Source organism: Sciurus vulgaris (assembly GCF_902686455.1).
Source record: "Sciurus vulgaris genome assembly, chromosome: 11".
Lineage (NCBI taxonomy): Eukaryota > Metazoa > Chordata > Mammalia > Rodentia > Sciuridae > Sciurus > Sciurus vulgaris.
The window spans coordinates 55,576,932-55,593,852 of record NC_136472.1 but is presented as its reverse complement, the minus strand read 5'-3'; the positions used below and the strand labels follow the sequence as shown (position 1 = coordinate 55,593,852).

General features: G+C 35.9%; 1 protein-coding gene across 2 annotated transcripts in view; it reads right to left on the bottom strand.

The window, feature by feature from the left end:
* The window catches only part of PIK3C2A (phosphatidylinositol-4-phosphate 3-kinase catalytic subunit type 2 alpha), a 118,134-nt gene that overhangs the window by 53,129 nt on the left and 48,084 nt on the right, over positions 1-16,921 (bottom strand). For both annotated transcript variants that reach the window (XM_079104230.1, XM_079104231.1), the window contains exons 4-8: positions 7,763-7,920; positions 5,776-5,896; positions 4,959-5,070; positions 3,424-3,503; positions 3,229-3,292 (exon numbers count right to left, since the gene is read on the bottom strand). In XM_079104230.1, coding sequence (XP_078960356.1) covers positions 3,229-3,292; positions 3,424-3,503; positions 4,959-5,070; positions 5,776-5,896; positions 7,763-7,920 — 535 coding nt within the window. The remainder of the gene's footprint in view (positions 1-3,228; positions 3,293-3,423; positions 3,504-4,958; positions 5,071-5,775; positions 5,897-7,762; positions 7,921-16,921) is intronic.

Sequence of the window (16,921 nt, the reverse complement as noted above, 5' to 3'; positions counted from 1 at the left end):
AGTAAAAATGAAATAAAAACATTTTTAAAAAGTGCACCCACACACACACAAGTAGAGAAAGATTGAGAAAAATAAAGAATAAGAACTTACTATTAAATTCAGGATTATGTAAGTCCTTGATGACATTAATAGCTGTGGATTCAAGGAAGTGCTAATAATGAAAGTGGGTTCCAAAGAGATTGGGAAAAGAAGAAATGGAAGTAGCAAAACCAAATAACTTTCAGGAATTTTGCTGCATAGAAAATAAAAGTGGTGTGGCTAATGCTGGATTACGTGGACTTTTTATGTCTTAAAATGGCTTAACTCTTTTCTCCTCCACCTGTAATGACTTTCTTGGGAATTTCAACTAGTCTACAGTTGCAAAATTTCATTTATATTCTGATGATTTCCAATTTTATTATCTCCAGCCTGGATTCTCCTACACTGAAATCCAGATTCATATTGACTACCTAGTCAACTTGTTTGGATAAATAGTCATCTCAACCATAACACCCAAAACTGAGTTCCTGATCTTCCCTCAGTAACCTCTCTTCTCAGTTTACCACATGTCACTAAAAGGCAACTGTAACTTCCAGTTACTCAGAAAATCTTGGGAGTTACCCTAAACTTTCTCTTCTCTTGCTTCATATGCAATCTATGGGTAATCCTCCTAGCATTAACTTCAAAACACACCCATTTTCATCAATTCTGCTATAGTCACCCTGATCCAAGCCATCATTACCTCTCCTGTGGTTAGCAAAACATCTTCTGAATGTATCCGTTTCCATTGTTGCCCTTCTCCCTCACTCTATTGCAGCTACGAGCATCTAGAAGACCTTGTATACTTGCACACTTCCTCCTAAGGCCTTTGTACTCATTGTTACTTCCTCCAACATCACTCCTCCCCAGATACTCAGAAGCTTCTCCCTTCCCTTCCCCTGCCAGTTTGCACTCAAATTCATCTTCTCAATGAATTTCTACTTTTTTTTTTTTTTCCTTTGGTAGGGGGTACTGGGGATTGAACTCAGGGGCACTAGATCACTGAGTCACATCCCCAGTCCTATTTTGTATTTTATTTAGAGTCAGGGTCTCACTGAGTTGCTTAGCACCTCACCTTTGCTGAGGCTGGCTTTGAACTCTCAATCCACCTGCCTCAAGCCGCCAGATCCACTGGGATTACAGGTGTGGGCCACCACACCCAGCTCTGACTACCTTTTTGAAATTACAATATTACCCACGTCCTATAGCATTTATCTTCTGATATAACATATTTTGCTAATTTATTTTATTCTGTCTCCTTCAACTAGAATGTAAACTCTCTGAGGGCAGTGAGGCTTTTTGTTAACTTCCAGTATCTTCAGCACCTACAACATTGTCTCATAATGAGGAGATAGTAAATACTTAATAAATAAAAACATTTATATACTGATAAGAATTTCCAGGAGCTAGAAATCTGGAAGTCACTACACTCTTTCTTCTCTTATGCTCCATCGCCCACCAAAAATTTTATCAATTTTACCTCACAAACATTGTTAATCAGTTCCTTCCTTTTCACTTTCACCATAATATTTTTTTTTTTATTTTGGTAAAGTACCCAGGGGCACTTTACCACTGAAGCCACATCTCTCACACTTTTTAGTTTTTATTTTGAGACAGGGCCTCAAACTTGTAATCCTCCTCTCTTAGCCTCCCAGAGTCACTACAACTACAGGTGTGTACTAAAAATGCCTGGCTCATGTTCATTATCTTTATACCTGGACTACTATAACGATCCTTACCAAGGAGTCTCCCTAACTACTGCTACCCTTAAATAAAATTTCCACAGTATGGCCACAGTGATTTCAGAGCTTAGGAATAAACAAATCATCCATCCACCTTACTCCCTACCCTTGGCTAAAAAAACCCCACCTTAAATAGTTAGACCAGGGATCAGTCAACATTTTCTATACAATAAACAGTTTAGGCTTTGCAAGTCTCTATTCCAACTACTTGAGTACAAATAAAAATGACAATAGACAATATGAACAAATCAGTATGATTGTGTTTAAAAATATTATTTCCAGCTGCTGGACATGGTGGTACATGCCTATAATCATAGAAACTTGGGAGGCCGAGGCATGGGAATCACAAGTTCAAGGCCAGCTTGGGTGCAACTTAGAGATCCTGTCTCAAAATAAAAATGAAACACAAAGGGTGCAGGGGTTGAGGTTCAGAATGTAGCTTAGTAGAAGAGTATTGCCTAGTATATGCAAGACCCTGAATTCAATTCCTAGAACCACAAAAGAAAAAAAATTTTATAGAAAAAGAAAATGAACTGATTATGATCCTCTGACCTAGAGGATAAAGCAAAACTCCACCATGACAATTACAAGATGGTAACTTATATCTAGCTATTTTCTTTTCTTTTTTGGGGGGAATGGTGGTACCAGGGATTAAACTCAGGGGCACTCAACCACTGAGCCACATCCCCAGCCCTATTTTGTATTTCATTTAGAGCCTCACTTTTGCTGAGGCTGGCTTTGAACTCACGATCCTCTTGCCTCAGCCTCCTGAGTTGGCTAGAGTTACAGGCGTGCATCATGTGTTTGGCTACTTCTAATGTAAGCCCCCCACCTTCATTTCAGACTTGTATGCCATGTAAGTATCACATGTGTATGCTTTTGTTTACATGACCATTCCAAGTTTTTTTCTGACTAATTCATTCAAGAGTTGGTCCAGGTAACAACCTTTCTAAGAAGCCTTCCCTAAATTCTCAACTTGGTAAGGTGACCTTTCTTGATCTCCCAAAGAACCCCAATTCATACCTCTATGTTAATATTTATGAAACTCTATTGAAATTTTGAGCACACACCTACAATCAAGTCAGAGAGTGTAGTTCAGTGGCAGAATGCCCCCGGTACCTCAAAAAGAGAGAGAGAGAGAGAGAGAGAGAGATTTGTTTAAATCCTCCACAATTAATTTTTAAGTTCCCATTTGTAGGAATTAGGTCGTTTTCATAAGTAAATAAATGTTTTTTGAACTGAAGTGAAGGTTTCAGTAATAAAGCTGAAATAAAATGAGGGTTAACATTTTGACTCAAGCATTACTGAGAATCACTGTTAATAAAATGGGTGAGAAAAAAGACCACACATTGACACCAAGAATATAATTTAAAATGTCAATCCAATGCCAATAATAGCATTTAAGAGACAACAGAAACAAGAATCAACAGAAACAAGTCATTATCATAAAATGTGAATTAAAACTTACTTCAATTTTAAGAGCCAGTTCTACTTGATTGTGATAGGAATCCAAGAGTTCTTCAACTGAGTGTCTGAAACAAAGAATGGTTGTTGTGGCAGAAGAATATTATATACAAAAATGACTGCTTTAATAATCAAAATAGATGTATTCACATCGAAAATAAAGCTTGAAAACCTGAAAGTAATGCTTTAGATGCTATACCTTGTCATGACTTCTTTATAAGGTTTCTCTATTTGATATAGGTATTTGTTCAAATCCACAGGTGCTTCATCATCTTCTGCCTGAACAAATATACATACATGAATGTTTACCAAAAAACAATTCTTTTGTCTTTTTATTGTCAAATTTAATATGGTTAAATGTACGTATGAAGTCTTGAAATTAACCTTTCAGAACTGAAGATAAAATACTAGTGAAGTTAAATATTTATAATTGACTCAAAAAGTGGGCCAAATATTGTGAAAAATATTTATTTTTTTAAGCAGACAATATAGATGCATCTAAGTCTAGTTTCTGATACATAAATAAATCTTAAATGAGGGTGGGACCAGAAGGGAAAGAGATCATCTGAATTCCTGCTTTATTTTTTCTGATGATAATCAAGATTTCTTCCTATTCCTCTGACCCCCACAAAAAAATTCTTCTGCCATTCCACATTATGCAAAGAACATTATTTCTTAAGAAACTGAAAAGCCAGGCAGTGCATGCCTGTAATTCCAGGTACTCAGGAGGCTGAGACAGGAGAATCACAAGTTCAAAGTCAGCCTAGGCAACTTGGCGAGACCTTGTCTGGAAGTAAAATATAAGGGCTAAGGATGTAGTTCAATGGTAGAGTGTCCCTGGGTTCAATTTCCAGTACTACAAGAAAAAAAAGTTTTTTGAAGAAACTCAAAAGACAAGTTACCAATGACTGCCAAAATCTACTGAACTTTTTGAAATAGTTTCTACCCAGTTGAAATAAATTTTACCTAACACAGGAGCAAAATCATGGAAAAGAAAACAAAGGGGGGAAAAAAGTAGAAATGATGGAATTTTTCTATCCATAATTCTATTAAATAAAGAATAATTCTCTTCAGAGATAAAAAATTTGCTTATAAATTCACCAAAGGTTTATGTAGTAAAATGAAAGTGGATTTTACAAAGTGAACTTTACTACTTTATAATGGCTAAATTTCGTGCTGGGTGCGATGACGCATACCTATAATCTCGACTTCAATCTAAAAAAAATACTGAACCTTTAAAACAGAGAACTCATTTTCATTTCATGAGAAATAATTCCTTTTTATCAGTCTGATGTAGAAGTCAATATGGATCTTCTTTTCTCCAACCTGTATTTAGTATTAAAAAATCTTTCTAGCTGGGTGCGATGGCACACACCCGTAATCCCAGAGACTCTGGAGGCTGAGATAGGAAGAGTATAAGTTTGAGGCAACTTAGCAAAACCCACCTCAAAGTAAAAATTTAAAAAGGCTAGGAAAAAAAAAAGGCTAGGGCTAGGGATGTAATTCAGGGGTAAAGTATCCCTGGGTTAACTCCCCAATACCAAAGCAAGCCTTTCTTCCCCATCTCATTTCTTCTTGACTGACCCTAACATTTTCACTATTGTATAAAACTACTACAAATAGCACTCTTAATTTCTTCACTTTGATTTTCAAATATGCCTCTAACTCTGAAAAGAATGCTATGTAAAATTTCTACAATTTAAAATGTCCCCCCATCTACACATGTACACTTACGGTTCGGGCCAGATTCTTGCACATTGCACTGAAGGTCAAGAGTTGTAATTTAATCTCTGTGTCCCATTTTCGACAGTTTTGAATATGTTCATGACTTCCAAGGCAATGATTACTGTTAAAATATATTAATTATTCACCAGTATTATTCCATTCAAATCAGAAGTTATACAGGTGAAGGTAAAATTTATAAATTGCATCTGCATCAGAAATCAAAGAGAATGATAAAATACAGAGATAGTTTAACAAGTGTGAGCACTTAAGCAGAGGGATTATTCTATATGAGAAAAGTCAGAGTGAAGAAGAAAGAAGATGAAGAAGGGAATAAGTAAAACAGGGTCAGAACGTTTTTAGAACCTAGGACAATGAAATCTGCAAAGCAACTAGACTAAATACTAAGTATAACAAATTACCTGATTAAAATAAAAGATACATATGGTAATTATTTCAGGAAACTAAAATGAAATAATACCTGAATATTGTACACAAAGAATCATGTATACTACAAAAGGTAAACAGTCTATAATGATGTGACTACTGACTCTGTATAGAAATAGTCAAGATAGTCACTTATTAACCAATTGCCCATAATACACTCTTCCTGCATAAGAGTGTAAGCTTCTTAAGAGAATATAGTGTCATACTTATCTCTGAAATCCCACCACAGTCTTAGATATGACACCTTAGCATATCTCAACACAAGTTTATTATTCAATGAATCAATTCAATAGTATCCACTGTATTTTTGGTCTGTCAGCTTTTCTTACTGAAGCCAATAAAAATAAAATTTCCAAAGACATTACACAGTAATTAAACTTACTTCTGTAGCACCTCCTCTTGACCACAAACTTTCAGAACATAGCTGCCAACATCTACTTGATTCAAGTCATCATGTACCCAGCAAAGGGCTTGCATTATAACGATTTCTACAGTAGAACTCACTGTAAAAAAGTTAGTCATTATTTTCATTTTGCTCATTTACCTCTAAGCATACATTTATTCAAGATCATATTACTTACAATCTAAGACAGACAGAACTATACAATAAATATAAATGCAAGTCACTAATAAAGGACACATATATAATTAAAAATTTCCTTATACCCACACTGAGAGTAAAAGGAGCAAAATTAAATTTAATAATCCCTTTTATTTAACCTAATAAATCCAAAATATCATTTCAGCATATTATCAATTTTTAAAAATTATAAGACATTTCACATAATTGTTTCAAACAAAGGCTCTAAACTTCTGTCTGTATTTTGGATTTATACCATGTGTCAATCCAGGTTAGGCACATTTCAAGTGCCCAGCAGATACATGTGGCTAGTGGTTGCCGTGATGGATAGTGGAGGCCTAACCTGTGATTACCATATCCTTACTACACACTTATTCAAATAGGATTACGTTCAGCAGTGTTCAGCAGTTTTAAAACAAATTATAAAGAAAAAGTATCACCATATGAAATGTTTCATATCTGCCTGATAAATTTTCCAATGAGAATTAAAATATAGCAAGTAGGCAGAAAGAATTATTTCATTATCATTCTTGGTATAAAAACCAAAAAACAAAAAAGAAATTGCAACACACTAAAAATGAAAGCTTTTAAAGTAACATGTTTCTATACAGAACTCCTCCTATGTTCAACTTAAAAAAGATAATGAGTAATTCAAAGTTCATAAAAATTAATGGCTTGGCAGAAAAGACCTGTAAACATAATAACCTCTAAGATAACAATGACATTTTGAATAGACAAACGTATGGTATATTTCCACTATGATACGGTTATGTAACGTAACAGGAATTGTCAATGTAAATGTGCACATTTATGACTAACCAAGTAGTTATTTGGAATACTTTTTTGAGATTAGTCAGATTTTGATAAGTCAGAATTTGATAGAAATCAGAATGTGCTATCAATGCTAACTCATGCGTATTTCTAAGTTCCTATTGATCTTTTCCTTTTAATTTTAACATTAATTCCTACTCCATTCCTAGACTTACATGTCCCAGATCAAAATGTTAGGTATGCTTAAAAAGAATAATTCTTCCTTCAGAAACTAAAAAACATTACCTTATAGTTGACTAACATTTTTCTGTTTCATATATTTTTTTTCAAAGGGCTTTCCAAGGTGCAAAGACAGTATCCAAAATTGGACATATTCCTACTCATAACATTAAAGAAAAAAATGGCCTAATTTTTAGATCAAAGTACTATGGAAATTTGGATCTGTTGGAATCCCATTATTATGAATGATAAATAAATTGAAAGAAAACAGAAGTAGAATTAAAAATTATAACAAAAATAATATACTGATAAAAAATTAATTTAAAAAAATTGTAGCAAAAAAATTCCTACACACCTTGGGGAATACAACTCTAGAAGAAATACTCATACTAGGTTTGGAAGGAAAAATTAAAACCAAAGGAGAATTATCTTCTCCTTAGATTAGCAAGATATCTGGGACTTCAATTTCACTGACAGCTCTTTATACACAAGCATTTTTCTTGCCATACTATGGAGATGGGGGAGGTCGACTATAATTTTTTATCTAATTCTTTTGGGCCTTGATCAAAAACTACTGATTATGAAGGGTCATTCCACCTTTTTTCAGAGAAACATGTAATAATAAAAGTAACCTGTTTTCCCATTAGTCCTAACCAGAAAACTATCCAAATGCAGCTCAGCTTTTTGAAAAGGACACCTAATGATAAAAGTTGGTTATTAAAAAAATAACAACAGTGATATTTTAAACATTTTCCTCTTAAACAAGCAAAACATAATGCTTGGGGAACTGCAAACCTACCATCGCATGTAAACGTTACTGGTAGTTGAAATCCTTCAATTTCAATGGAGACCTTCACACTAGCATTTTCCCCACAAATGTTTCTTTGCACTGTGACCGGACTTAACAAATAGCCTGGATTTGTGCAGTGATTGGTATATGGAAATTTGGTCTTCAATCTGTTCACAAGAAAGAAGATATTAAATTCTTTCTGGAAAAAGTTGAATTTGAGAGCCCTGAACAAACTTTACATGCGTACAGCCACTCAAATCTGTGTCATTGTTCAACTCCAGAGCAACTTGTGAGAATGGCAATGAATGCATTCCTGTCAAAACCAGCATGTGTCTTTTCAATAGAAGGAACCCAAGGAAAAGGTAGAGATTAGTTACTGCCAGGATATCTCTGATAACACTAATAACACTACCCAGGCATACACCTGTAAACTGGTATTAAGGTTTTCTGCTTCTAATTCTTTTGCTGCATAATTACACAAAATGGCACATATTTAATTAATTATTGATAATAATACAGACATCAGAGCCTTAAAGTTGTAATGGCCAGAGAGATAAAAAGTTTGCTGTCATTTTAAACCTTGCCTCAGGATATTTTTTTTCTATTAACACTGTGGTTGCTAGACAAGGAAAAAGCAATGTGTTTTTACACTGCTACAAGGGTTTTTACATTGCTAAAAGGCCTTTATTCCTTCCAAATAATTTCTAAAAGTCAAGGAATTAAAAGAACTGCATGCAGGTGGTATACGGGTCACCTCCAGAGAGCAGTTCTGTTATCAAGACAAAGGAGGAAAAGAAATAAGCCTTATGACCCACAAAAAAAGCCAGGTACGATTTGACAACTTCTTTAAACTCCTGGGCTTCATTAAACTGATTTTTTCTGGAGGTTAGAAGACAGGTTCTAGTCCCTCATCTGTTTTTCTTTTTCTCTCTCCATTTTTTCTACTTACCAATTTTCTTATTGTGGATGAGGGGATTGAGCCAAGGGCGTTATGTATGCTAGAGATGCATTCTACCACTGAGCTACACCCTCAGCCCTCATCTGTTTTTGATAGGGCTATAAATGGAATGAATGCCAGAAAATATTATCTGTTTGTTTCTGTAGAGATTAAGATATCAAGTCAAAGGTATAAAATAAAGCAGTTTGAGATGACAGGAATAAAGATTCTAGAGAGGTAGCAAATGTAACTTAGTACAAAACCTTTAAGTCAGACCACCTGATTTGAATTCTGATTTTACTATTGGTTAGCTGTGTAAATTAAGGCAAGTTACTGAGTCCCCTGGTACATCAGTTTCTTCCTACACAAATGGGATAAAAACTACCACTTACCTCATAGGGTTGTTGTGACAATATATTAATAAAGTTTATGAAGCACTTAGTGCCTAGTACATAAGTATTATAAACTGCTTATCAAATAAAAAGGTGAATGAATAAATCTGGTTTCTGCTTTATGATCTTAAGCAATACAAATTATGTAATATTTAAAAAGAAACAATAAAATGTAATATAATAAACTTAAATTGATATTGGAATTCCACCTTCAGATACATTACTTTTCGATTTATGATAGCTGCCAAGCTTATCCATTTGCAACACAATGGCAAGACCTTCATAGGACCCAGCCTACGAGTCTTAATATTTCTCACATACTTGGTCTTTACATACTTGGTCTTTTCTTGTTTTCTACAGCTTATAAAACTGATTCACCAACTCATAAAATTAATACACAAAATGGTTGAGAATTTTGTCTACATGGAAGGCTTTGATTTTCAGAAATTCTAAAAAAGACAAAAAGAAAAACAGAAATTCCTTATAATAGTTAAGAAAGCAAGAATTCATTAGAAAAATTAAAGTGAAAAAAGGTGCATTTAATGACCTTAGCCTTGTTTGGGTGTAAAAATCTTTCATTTCCCCTATCTTAAATTGAGTCCTTTATTTTATACAACAATGTGAATGTAACAAATGTCAAGTTAAATTGGTAAAGTTTATGCTACTTATAGTTAACCCTCAAGAAGAAGTTCTGTTCAGAAGAGTCCTTTCTGTATCTGCTTGACACCATGGAAGAGATCAAATCCAGAAAATACAGTATTTTCTTTTTCTTTTTTCTTTTTTTATAATATTGGCAATTTCTCCTATTTTCACAGTTTGCTTCAGAAACATAAGCATCAACAAAACCCAAGATATAAGCGTTCTTAAACTTGTTTTCTTTTGTCTTTGTTTTTGCCTTGTTTGTAACTAAATTTTCGTCATTGTTTTATTATTGTTTTGAGATAGTGTCATGTTAAATTTCCCAGACTGGCCTCCAACTCCCAATCCTCCTGCCACAGCCAGTAGCTGGAGATTATAGGTAGGCACTGTGGTGCCCAGCTGAACTACATGTTAAGTATATAAAATTATTAAATTAGCAATTGCTATCTGAGTACATTATTAATTTTAAATATATTGGACCAGATAATGTACTTTTATGGCCACTATAAGTCGTACACAGCAGTCTGTGTTAAGTAACTACCAATAAAATATTTTTTAACTTTAATTTTTAATTTCTCTAAATTTTCCATTTCCCTTTCACCCAAAGAAAAGACTGGGGTTTTACAGTTCAGGAAACTTAATATCTCTATGTGTGAAACCCTCCCTTAACAGCTTACTATCCTACTGTGTGCTTAATCAAGTTAAAATTCTGTTTGGGTAGCCAAGTCATGCAAAATCAGAAAGCCAGGAGAAGAGAGAAAGAAAAAGAGTTTTATATAGTTTTCATTGAATTAACACTATTTTATTGAAAAGACTGCATTGTTTAGAATAAAATTAACTAAATACAAAGATGAAGTCTTCGAAACATATAGGAAGTCCTTAGAATAAGACATTTTTGTAGAAATATAAATATTAGATCTGAAATATATATTAAGAAAAGAGACCAGAAAGATGACAGATGGGTGTAGCATGTAGTTTCTCATTTTGCCCTAAAGGATCACAAATGAAGTAGCAAAAATGTCTGATATTTGGCATTCTTCTAATAAATTTCTTTAGGCCAGGCATAGTGATGCATACACACCTGCAATCCTAGAGGCTTGGGAAGTTAAGAAAAGGAGAATCTTCAAGGTTACTTACTCTCTGCAATTTAGACCCGGTCCCAAAATAAAAAACAAAAGGGCTGGGGATATAGCTCAGTGGTAAAGTTATCATGGGTTAAATTCCCAGTACCAAAATTAGAAAGAAAATAGAAATTTCTTTGGGCCAATAACTAGTAGATACAGTAGATTTTGTCAAAAGTCTAAAATGTGAAAGAAAACAAGAAATAAAAGTAAAAAAAAAAAAAAAACGCAATATTAATTAAACATTGTCTTGAATTAAAGTGTTATGCATTGTAAACTGAAAGAGGCCGTAGAGATACTCTAATTTTTTAATTTCACTGATGAAAAACATCAAGACAAAAACAAAAATGAAAACCTCAAGGTCCAGAATTGACACTAATTCTTAAGTCTATTGTATAGTAATCTCAACTGTAAACTAATACCATTCTGGTAGTCTGACATTCATAGCTGAATTAAGTGATTAAATGAATATTTTTAGGCGATTTTGCGAAAAGTAGGAACCAGGGGTTAGGAGTGTAGTTTAGTGCTTGAACCCCATAATTTAAAAAAAAAAGGAAAGCACTGACTCTCTAACATCATAAATACTTGTTTTTAAAATTCATTGGAAAATGAGCATACTAGAAAAAAACAGTCACAAATCTCTTCAAGGGACATTTATTCCCAGTCTCCATGGTCACAAGGGAACATGAAAAGTTCTCAGAACATGGCTTCAAAAACACCTTCTTACTGCTCTGATAAATAGTTGTTGAATTCATATTCTACTAATGCAAATAAGTTACAAAAAGAATTAATTCTCTTTTTAGTACACCTCGGGTTCCACATTACACAAGCCACTGTGTGTATATGTGTAAATAAAAATACAGAGGTGCCCCTTATCCCCAGTTTCAATTATTTACAGTCAATTACAGCCTGAAAATATTAAATAGAAAATTCCAAAAGTAAACAATAAGCTTCAAACTGCATGCTGTTCTGAATTGTATGGTGAAATTTCTTGGGTATCCCGATCCATCCTGCACAGGATATGAATTATCCCTTTTGACCAACATGCTATCCTCCTATCAGTCACTAGCCACTTAACCATCTTGGTTATCAGATCAATTGTCAAGCTATCACAGTGCTTACTTTCAAGTAACCTTTGTTTTACCTCAATGCTGGATTTTTTTTTTCTTAAATTTAAGACAGGGTCTACCTAAATTGCTAAGGGTTAGATTAAATTTGCAATCCTGCCTCAGTCTCCAAATTGCTGAGCAATTGGTGACAAGCATGTGTCACCACACCTAGCTTATGCTGGAATTTGGATACACAAAAAAGAAGTAAAGTGCTTCCTATAAGCAAAAAGGTAAAAACAGTAAAGGGAGAATAAATTCTATGCTGAGGTTGATAAGATCTATACTAGCTTATTGTTGTTACTCACTCTGCCTAATTGATGAATTAAGATTTTAGCATAGGTATGTATAGATAGGAAAAACACAGTAATAGGGTTTGGTACTATCCAGTTTCAGGTATTCACTGGGGTCTTGGAATGTATCCATCACTTAAAGGGGGGACTATTGTAATGCTCTAATATTCAAATAAGGAGAAAAAGGCAGATCACATAGGGCCTAATTTCTCAATTTGTAGTTTAAATGTAGCTAGTTAACATAGTTTATCACTAGGTAAAAATAGAACAGATTATTTTCAAACCATTAAGGTAAAGAATTTTTTCTAAGCCATTAATCAAAAGGATGTATATATACAAAAATGATCTAGGAACAACAAATCCTGCTATACTTAGAGCAGAACACACTAAGAAAAATTAAAATGCTGGATTCAGAATAAATCCCCCAGTGGTGATCTACTTTCTCCCGTTTAGATAGTACATTTTATCCCCTTGGCCTCAATGTTTGTTGTTCCACTCTTGTATTCTGTGGGATTTTTTTCTGACTGACTGCTGAGAGAACTCCTTTCCCTCTCTGCTAGCAAGACTGTTACATCCCAGCTACTCAGGAGGCTGAGGCAGAAGGATGGCAAGTTTGAAGCTGCCTGAGGAACATCCTGTCTCAAAATAAAATAAAACGGGGAGTCAGAGGAAGATGGCAGACTAGAGGAGGTTGCTTTCCACAAGTTGCTCTGTGGTGTGAGAATAAGAAAGCAAATAAACATGTTATCACTGAGGTGGGCATTATACTGGACTCTCAGAGCAGCTTGGGGATTCAGAAGGTTGGACACAACCTTCTAAAATAAAAGAAGAAAGCCCATTGCTAGCACTGATCCACTGAGGTAGGGGGGGAGCAGGGAGAAGGACAAAGAGAACCCACACTTCAGGTAGCACCATGGCATGTCTTGGTATGAAGAAATCAGAAATCATAGACCCTGGTGGACTGATCTGGAGGGTGTGCTACATTGTACCTCATGTGGGAAAGATGCCACTCATCTACCCACTGTCCATGGAGAGCCTAGGCAGGAGTCATCTTGCTGCAGAGCTATGGTGGGTCGGAAAAACAGACCTGGCAGATGCCCACCACAGGACTCAGAATGTCCCTAAGAGACCAGGAGAAAAGCAGGCATGGACAGTGTTTTACCCAGGGGAACAAGAGTCATAGAGACCTGAGAGATCCCATGGGTCCCTCCTCCAGGTTGAGTCTGGCAGCTCACAGGACCAGCTGGGGGCAGACTGAGAATTTCATTGGGCGATGGGAATGACTGATGGGAACTGAGCACCAGATGCCAAGAAAGGTGGGACTTGCAGGTGGCGGAGGGGACAAAGGATTGGCTCATATGCAGCATGAGCAGAAGTCTCCCAGGGTGGCTCGACCTGGTGGCCAGGCTCTGAAGTTGTACTGATTTAAAATCTGCAATCATTGAACGATTTACCTGGGGCCTACCTAGACCTAAACCCAGCCTTCAGAAGCTCCACCTACTGGAACTCGCTCACAGAACTCTATAGTGACCCCAGCTGAGAGCGGAGCAGACAACACTCTCCAACAGGCAACCTGATGAGCAACACAAAAAGAGGAAGGATTTGACCTACTGTGGCCACTACTCTTGTGCAGAGTACACACCTCAATAAGAAAGGCGAAAAAAGATGTTTGTGAACAGACAATGAATACTTTTTTTTTTCATTGACAAAGTTTGACTACTGCAATGGAAACAATTCCTTAATTTTTCATCAGGAAACTTTAAAAATTTTTTTTATTTAATTTTTTTCTTCTTTTCTTTCTTTTTGATTGTATGGACATTTATACATATACATATTTGTCTCTCTTTTCTCATTTCTAGCATTCTGAATGTCGTTATTTTTCATGACTGTCTTTTAAGGACTAAGGTTTTTGATTAGTATATTTGGTTTGGTTTTGTATTGTTTTTCATTTGGTTAGTTCTCTTGATTCCCTCTCTTTTGCTAATAGCCAAATGCTATTGTTCTTCCACTCTTCCTTTAATTTTCACTTCTATTGTAATGTATAAAGCTGCTCCCCCGCCCACCAGGTACAGCCATTTTGCCCGCCTCCCAACCACTTGTCAATCTGTGAACATCCTAGCTAGCTATTGGTTCATCAGTCAGCTTGCAAGTATCCTTCTCCCATATTGGTCCCCTGTTAGCCCGGCAGAATTCAATTGTTTTAATGTAGCTACCCCACCATCTTTTTTCCATTCTTCTGTCTGTCCTACACACTTTTCTCTATCCTCCTGGCTTTCCACTCTCTCTAGCGCGCGCCCTTTCTTTTCCTTTCTCTTTTCTTCTCATTTTCTCTCTTACCCTGCAGGGAGACACTGTTTGCTTAATAAATTCCCTTATGTGATTTCCCGTGTCCAGCGTGGTTCTGTGGAAATTCCTTACATTGGTGCCGTGGACTCTGGATGGGATCTTCCACTGTCTCTTATGGGAGTGGAACCCCATCTAAGGAACTCCCAGTGCCCCCAGATATGGCTCCATCTTCCATTCTGCCCGGTCACTCTGCTCTGCATTTATCACCAGACTTCAGGTTGGTGACTACGCCAGTTTATCTGCTGGGTGGATTCCTGATTTTATGGTGGAGATCTCTCTCAGGGTTGAGGCTCATCTCATGCTCACGCACTCCTCCTCGAAAATCCTGATATCAGGTCCTCAACTCTTCTCGGCTTTTGCCTGGCCCACATGGATGTTTGTGTGACGACACCTTCTATGTGCCGCCTTCTCATCTCCAGTCTACTACTCTGTGGCCTCGGGACGCCGAGGCACAGACTCAGCTGTATCAGTCCCCACCATGGAATCTGGGTCCTCCAATCTGGCAGATTCCACCCTGGGAACCCTTTGCCCTACCCTGGGTACTTAAAGCCATCAAAATCCATTTGTGTAATGGCACACAGCTTCCATGAGTGAGCGGGCAGATGGAAAGGGATTCCTTATTTTCAAATCTTTTCTTTCTCGTTTCCTTGCTCTCCCTGCAGGCTCAAGTGTCTCTAACCCTAAACTAAAGGAACCTAAGCATCAAGTTTCTGCTAGAACATATTAGCCCCTTTCAGATTCAGATCTCAGTCAAGGGTTACATTGAAATGTAAATGAAGAAAGGCGCAGTGGGAGACCAGTTTCAAACCCAAGAAAAAAAAAAGTGTCCATTTTAAATTTCTCCTGGGCTACAACTCAGAATACTTTTCTCCCTTTCAACTTCTCTCTCCTTCTCATTTTCTCATGCTTTAATTAATAACCATTTTCATTTTTCTTCCAGGACTTTTTTCTTAAATGCTGTATTTTTTGAGCTCACAATTTTGATCCTACATACATAGGTTAATAATTTTTGATCAGTTCTTTTGATCCAACTCTAGAGTTGTTTTTGAACATCCATTACATTGCAATGGAGATAAATATTACAAGGCCTTTGCTTTTGTGTTAAATATAAGTGCACATAAAAATTAAAATTTTAAAAATGGATCCAAATATTTTTAATTCATGTGATTTAAAGAGGTTCAATTTAATTGGGTAAACTAATAGAAGTAAAATGTCCTTAAAATTAACTCACAAGTCTCTGAAGTGGTCAAACTAATAAAATGTTGATGTTTATAAAATATCTAACATCAATTTTTCTAGGAATTTTCTTCAACAGGAAAGAGACGGCAAATACTATTGGTACACTTGTCTGATATCTTGGTTCTTCTACAATAAGATGAATGAATTAAAGTCGACATGTATGGGATTACTCAGATGTGTTTGTTAGAGACATCTAATTAATTTATAAAGTTATTCCATGGAGTAACATACTTAAAAACATTATTCTTTGTATACTAAATGTGTTCATATTTTCCAGGTATACAAGCCTTTAAAGCAGAAAATTTATCAAGCTGCTGTTCTCCAAATTAAACTTGTCTGTAATAGTAAACCTATCATTTAATGTTCTATTATAGGACCTGTCATCAATAGGGTATATGTAAAATGACATTTAAGAAAGAGTGTAATGAGCAGTAGCAAAAATGGAACAACAGTGACTGCAATTGGGGTCTCTGATGACCTCATGGCTGTGGCATGCCTGGTGCCTGGGAGTGCTCCTCTGCAGGGGCACAAGATGCCTAACTGCTGTGGCAGTACCTTGACCTCAGGCACACAGCTCTTGGGCAGGAAGGAATTCTTTTGCTATAAAAGGGGGTAAATAACCAGTGTTTCATCAGCTCCCTTCTCTGGTTCCTGCCCACCTTACAGTAACTTTGGAACCTAACATTGCACATGTATAAAGATTGCTGACATAACTCTTTAGATCTGCATTTCTATCAGAGAACAGAGCTCCAACTGATCTCAGCTTAATCTTCAAAATCTGTGTTTATACTCCTTTGCCCCTCACTGAAAAGCCCCACGTTACCTGAGATAAGGCTCTGCCTCACAACCCTGCTACACATTACAATGGCTCCAAAGTAAGCCCAACTTTAACTCATTTAAATAAGTCGTGTTCAAAAGTTTGATGTTTGTTGTAAAGATTACTGTGATCTCAAATGGGAACTCAGCCAAAATTCAAGACAGCTATTGCACAAACTGAGTGTTTTACTGTTGATGATTCCATTTTGTATTTTCCTTGTAAATTCTAATTTTTGCCTGATCAATATTTTGGAGAAGTATTGCTTCAAGAGCGAACAT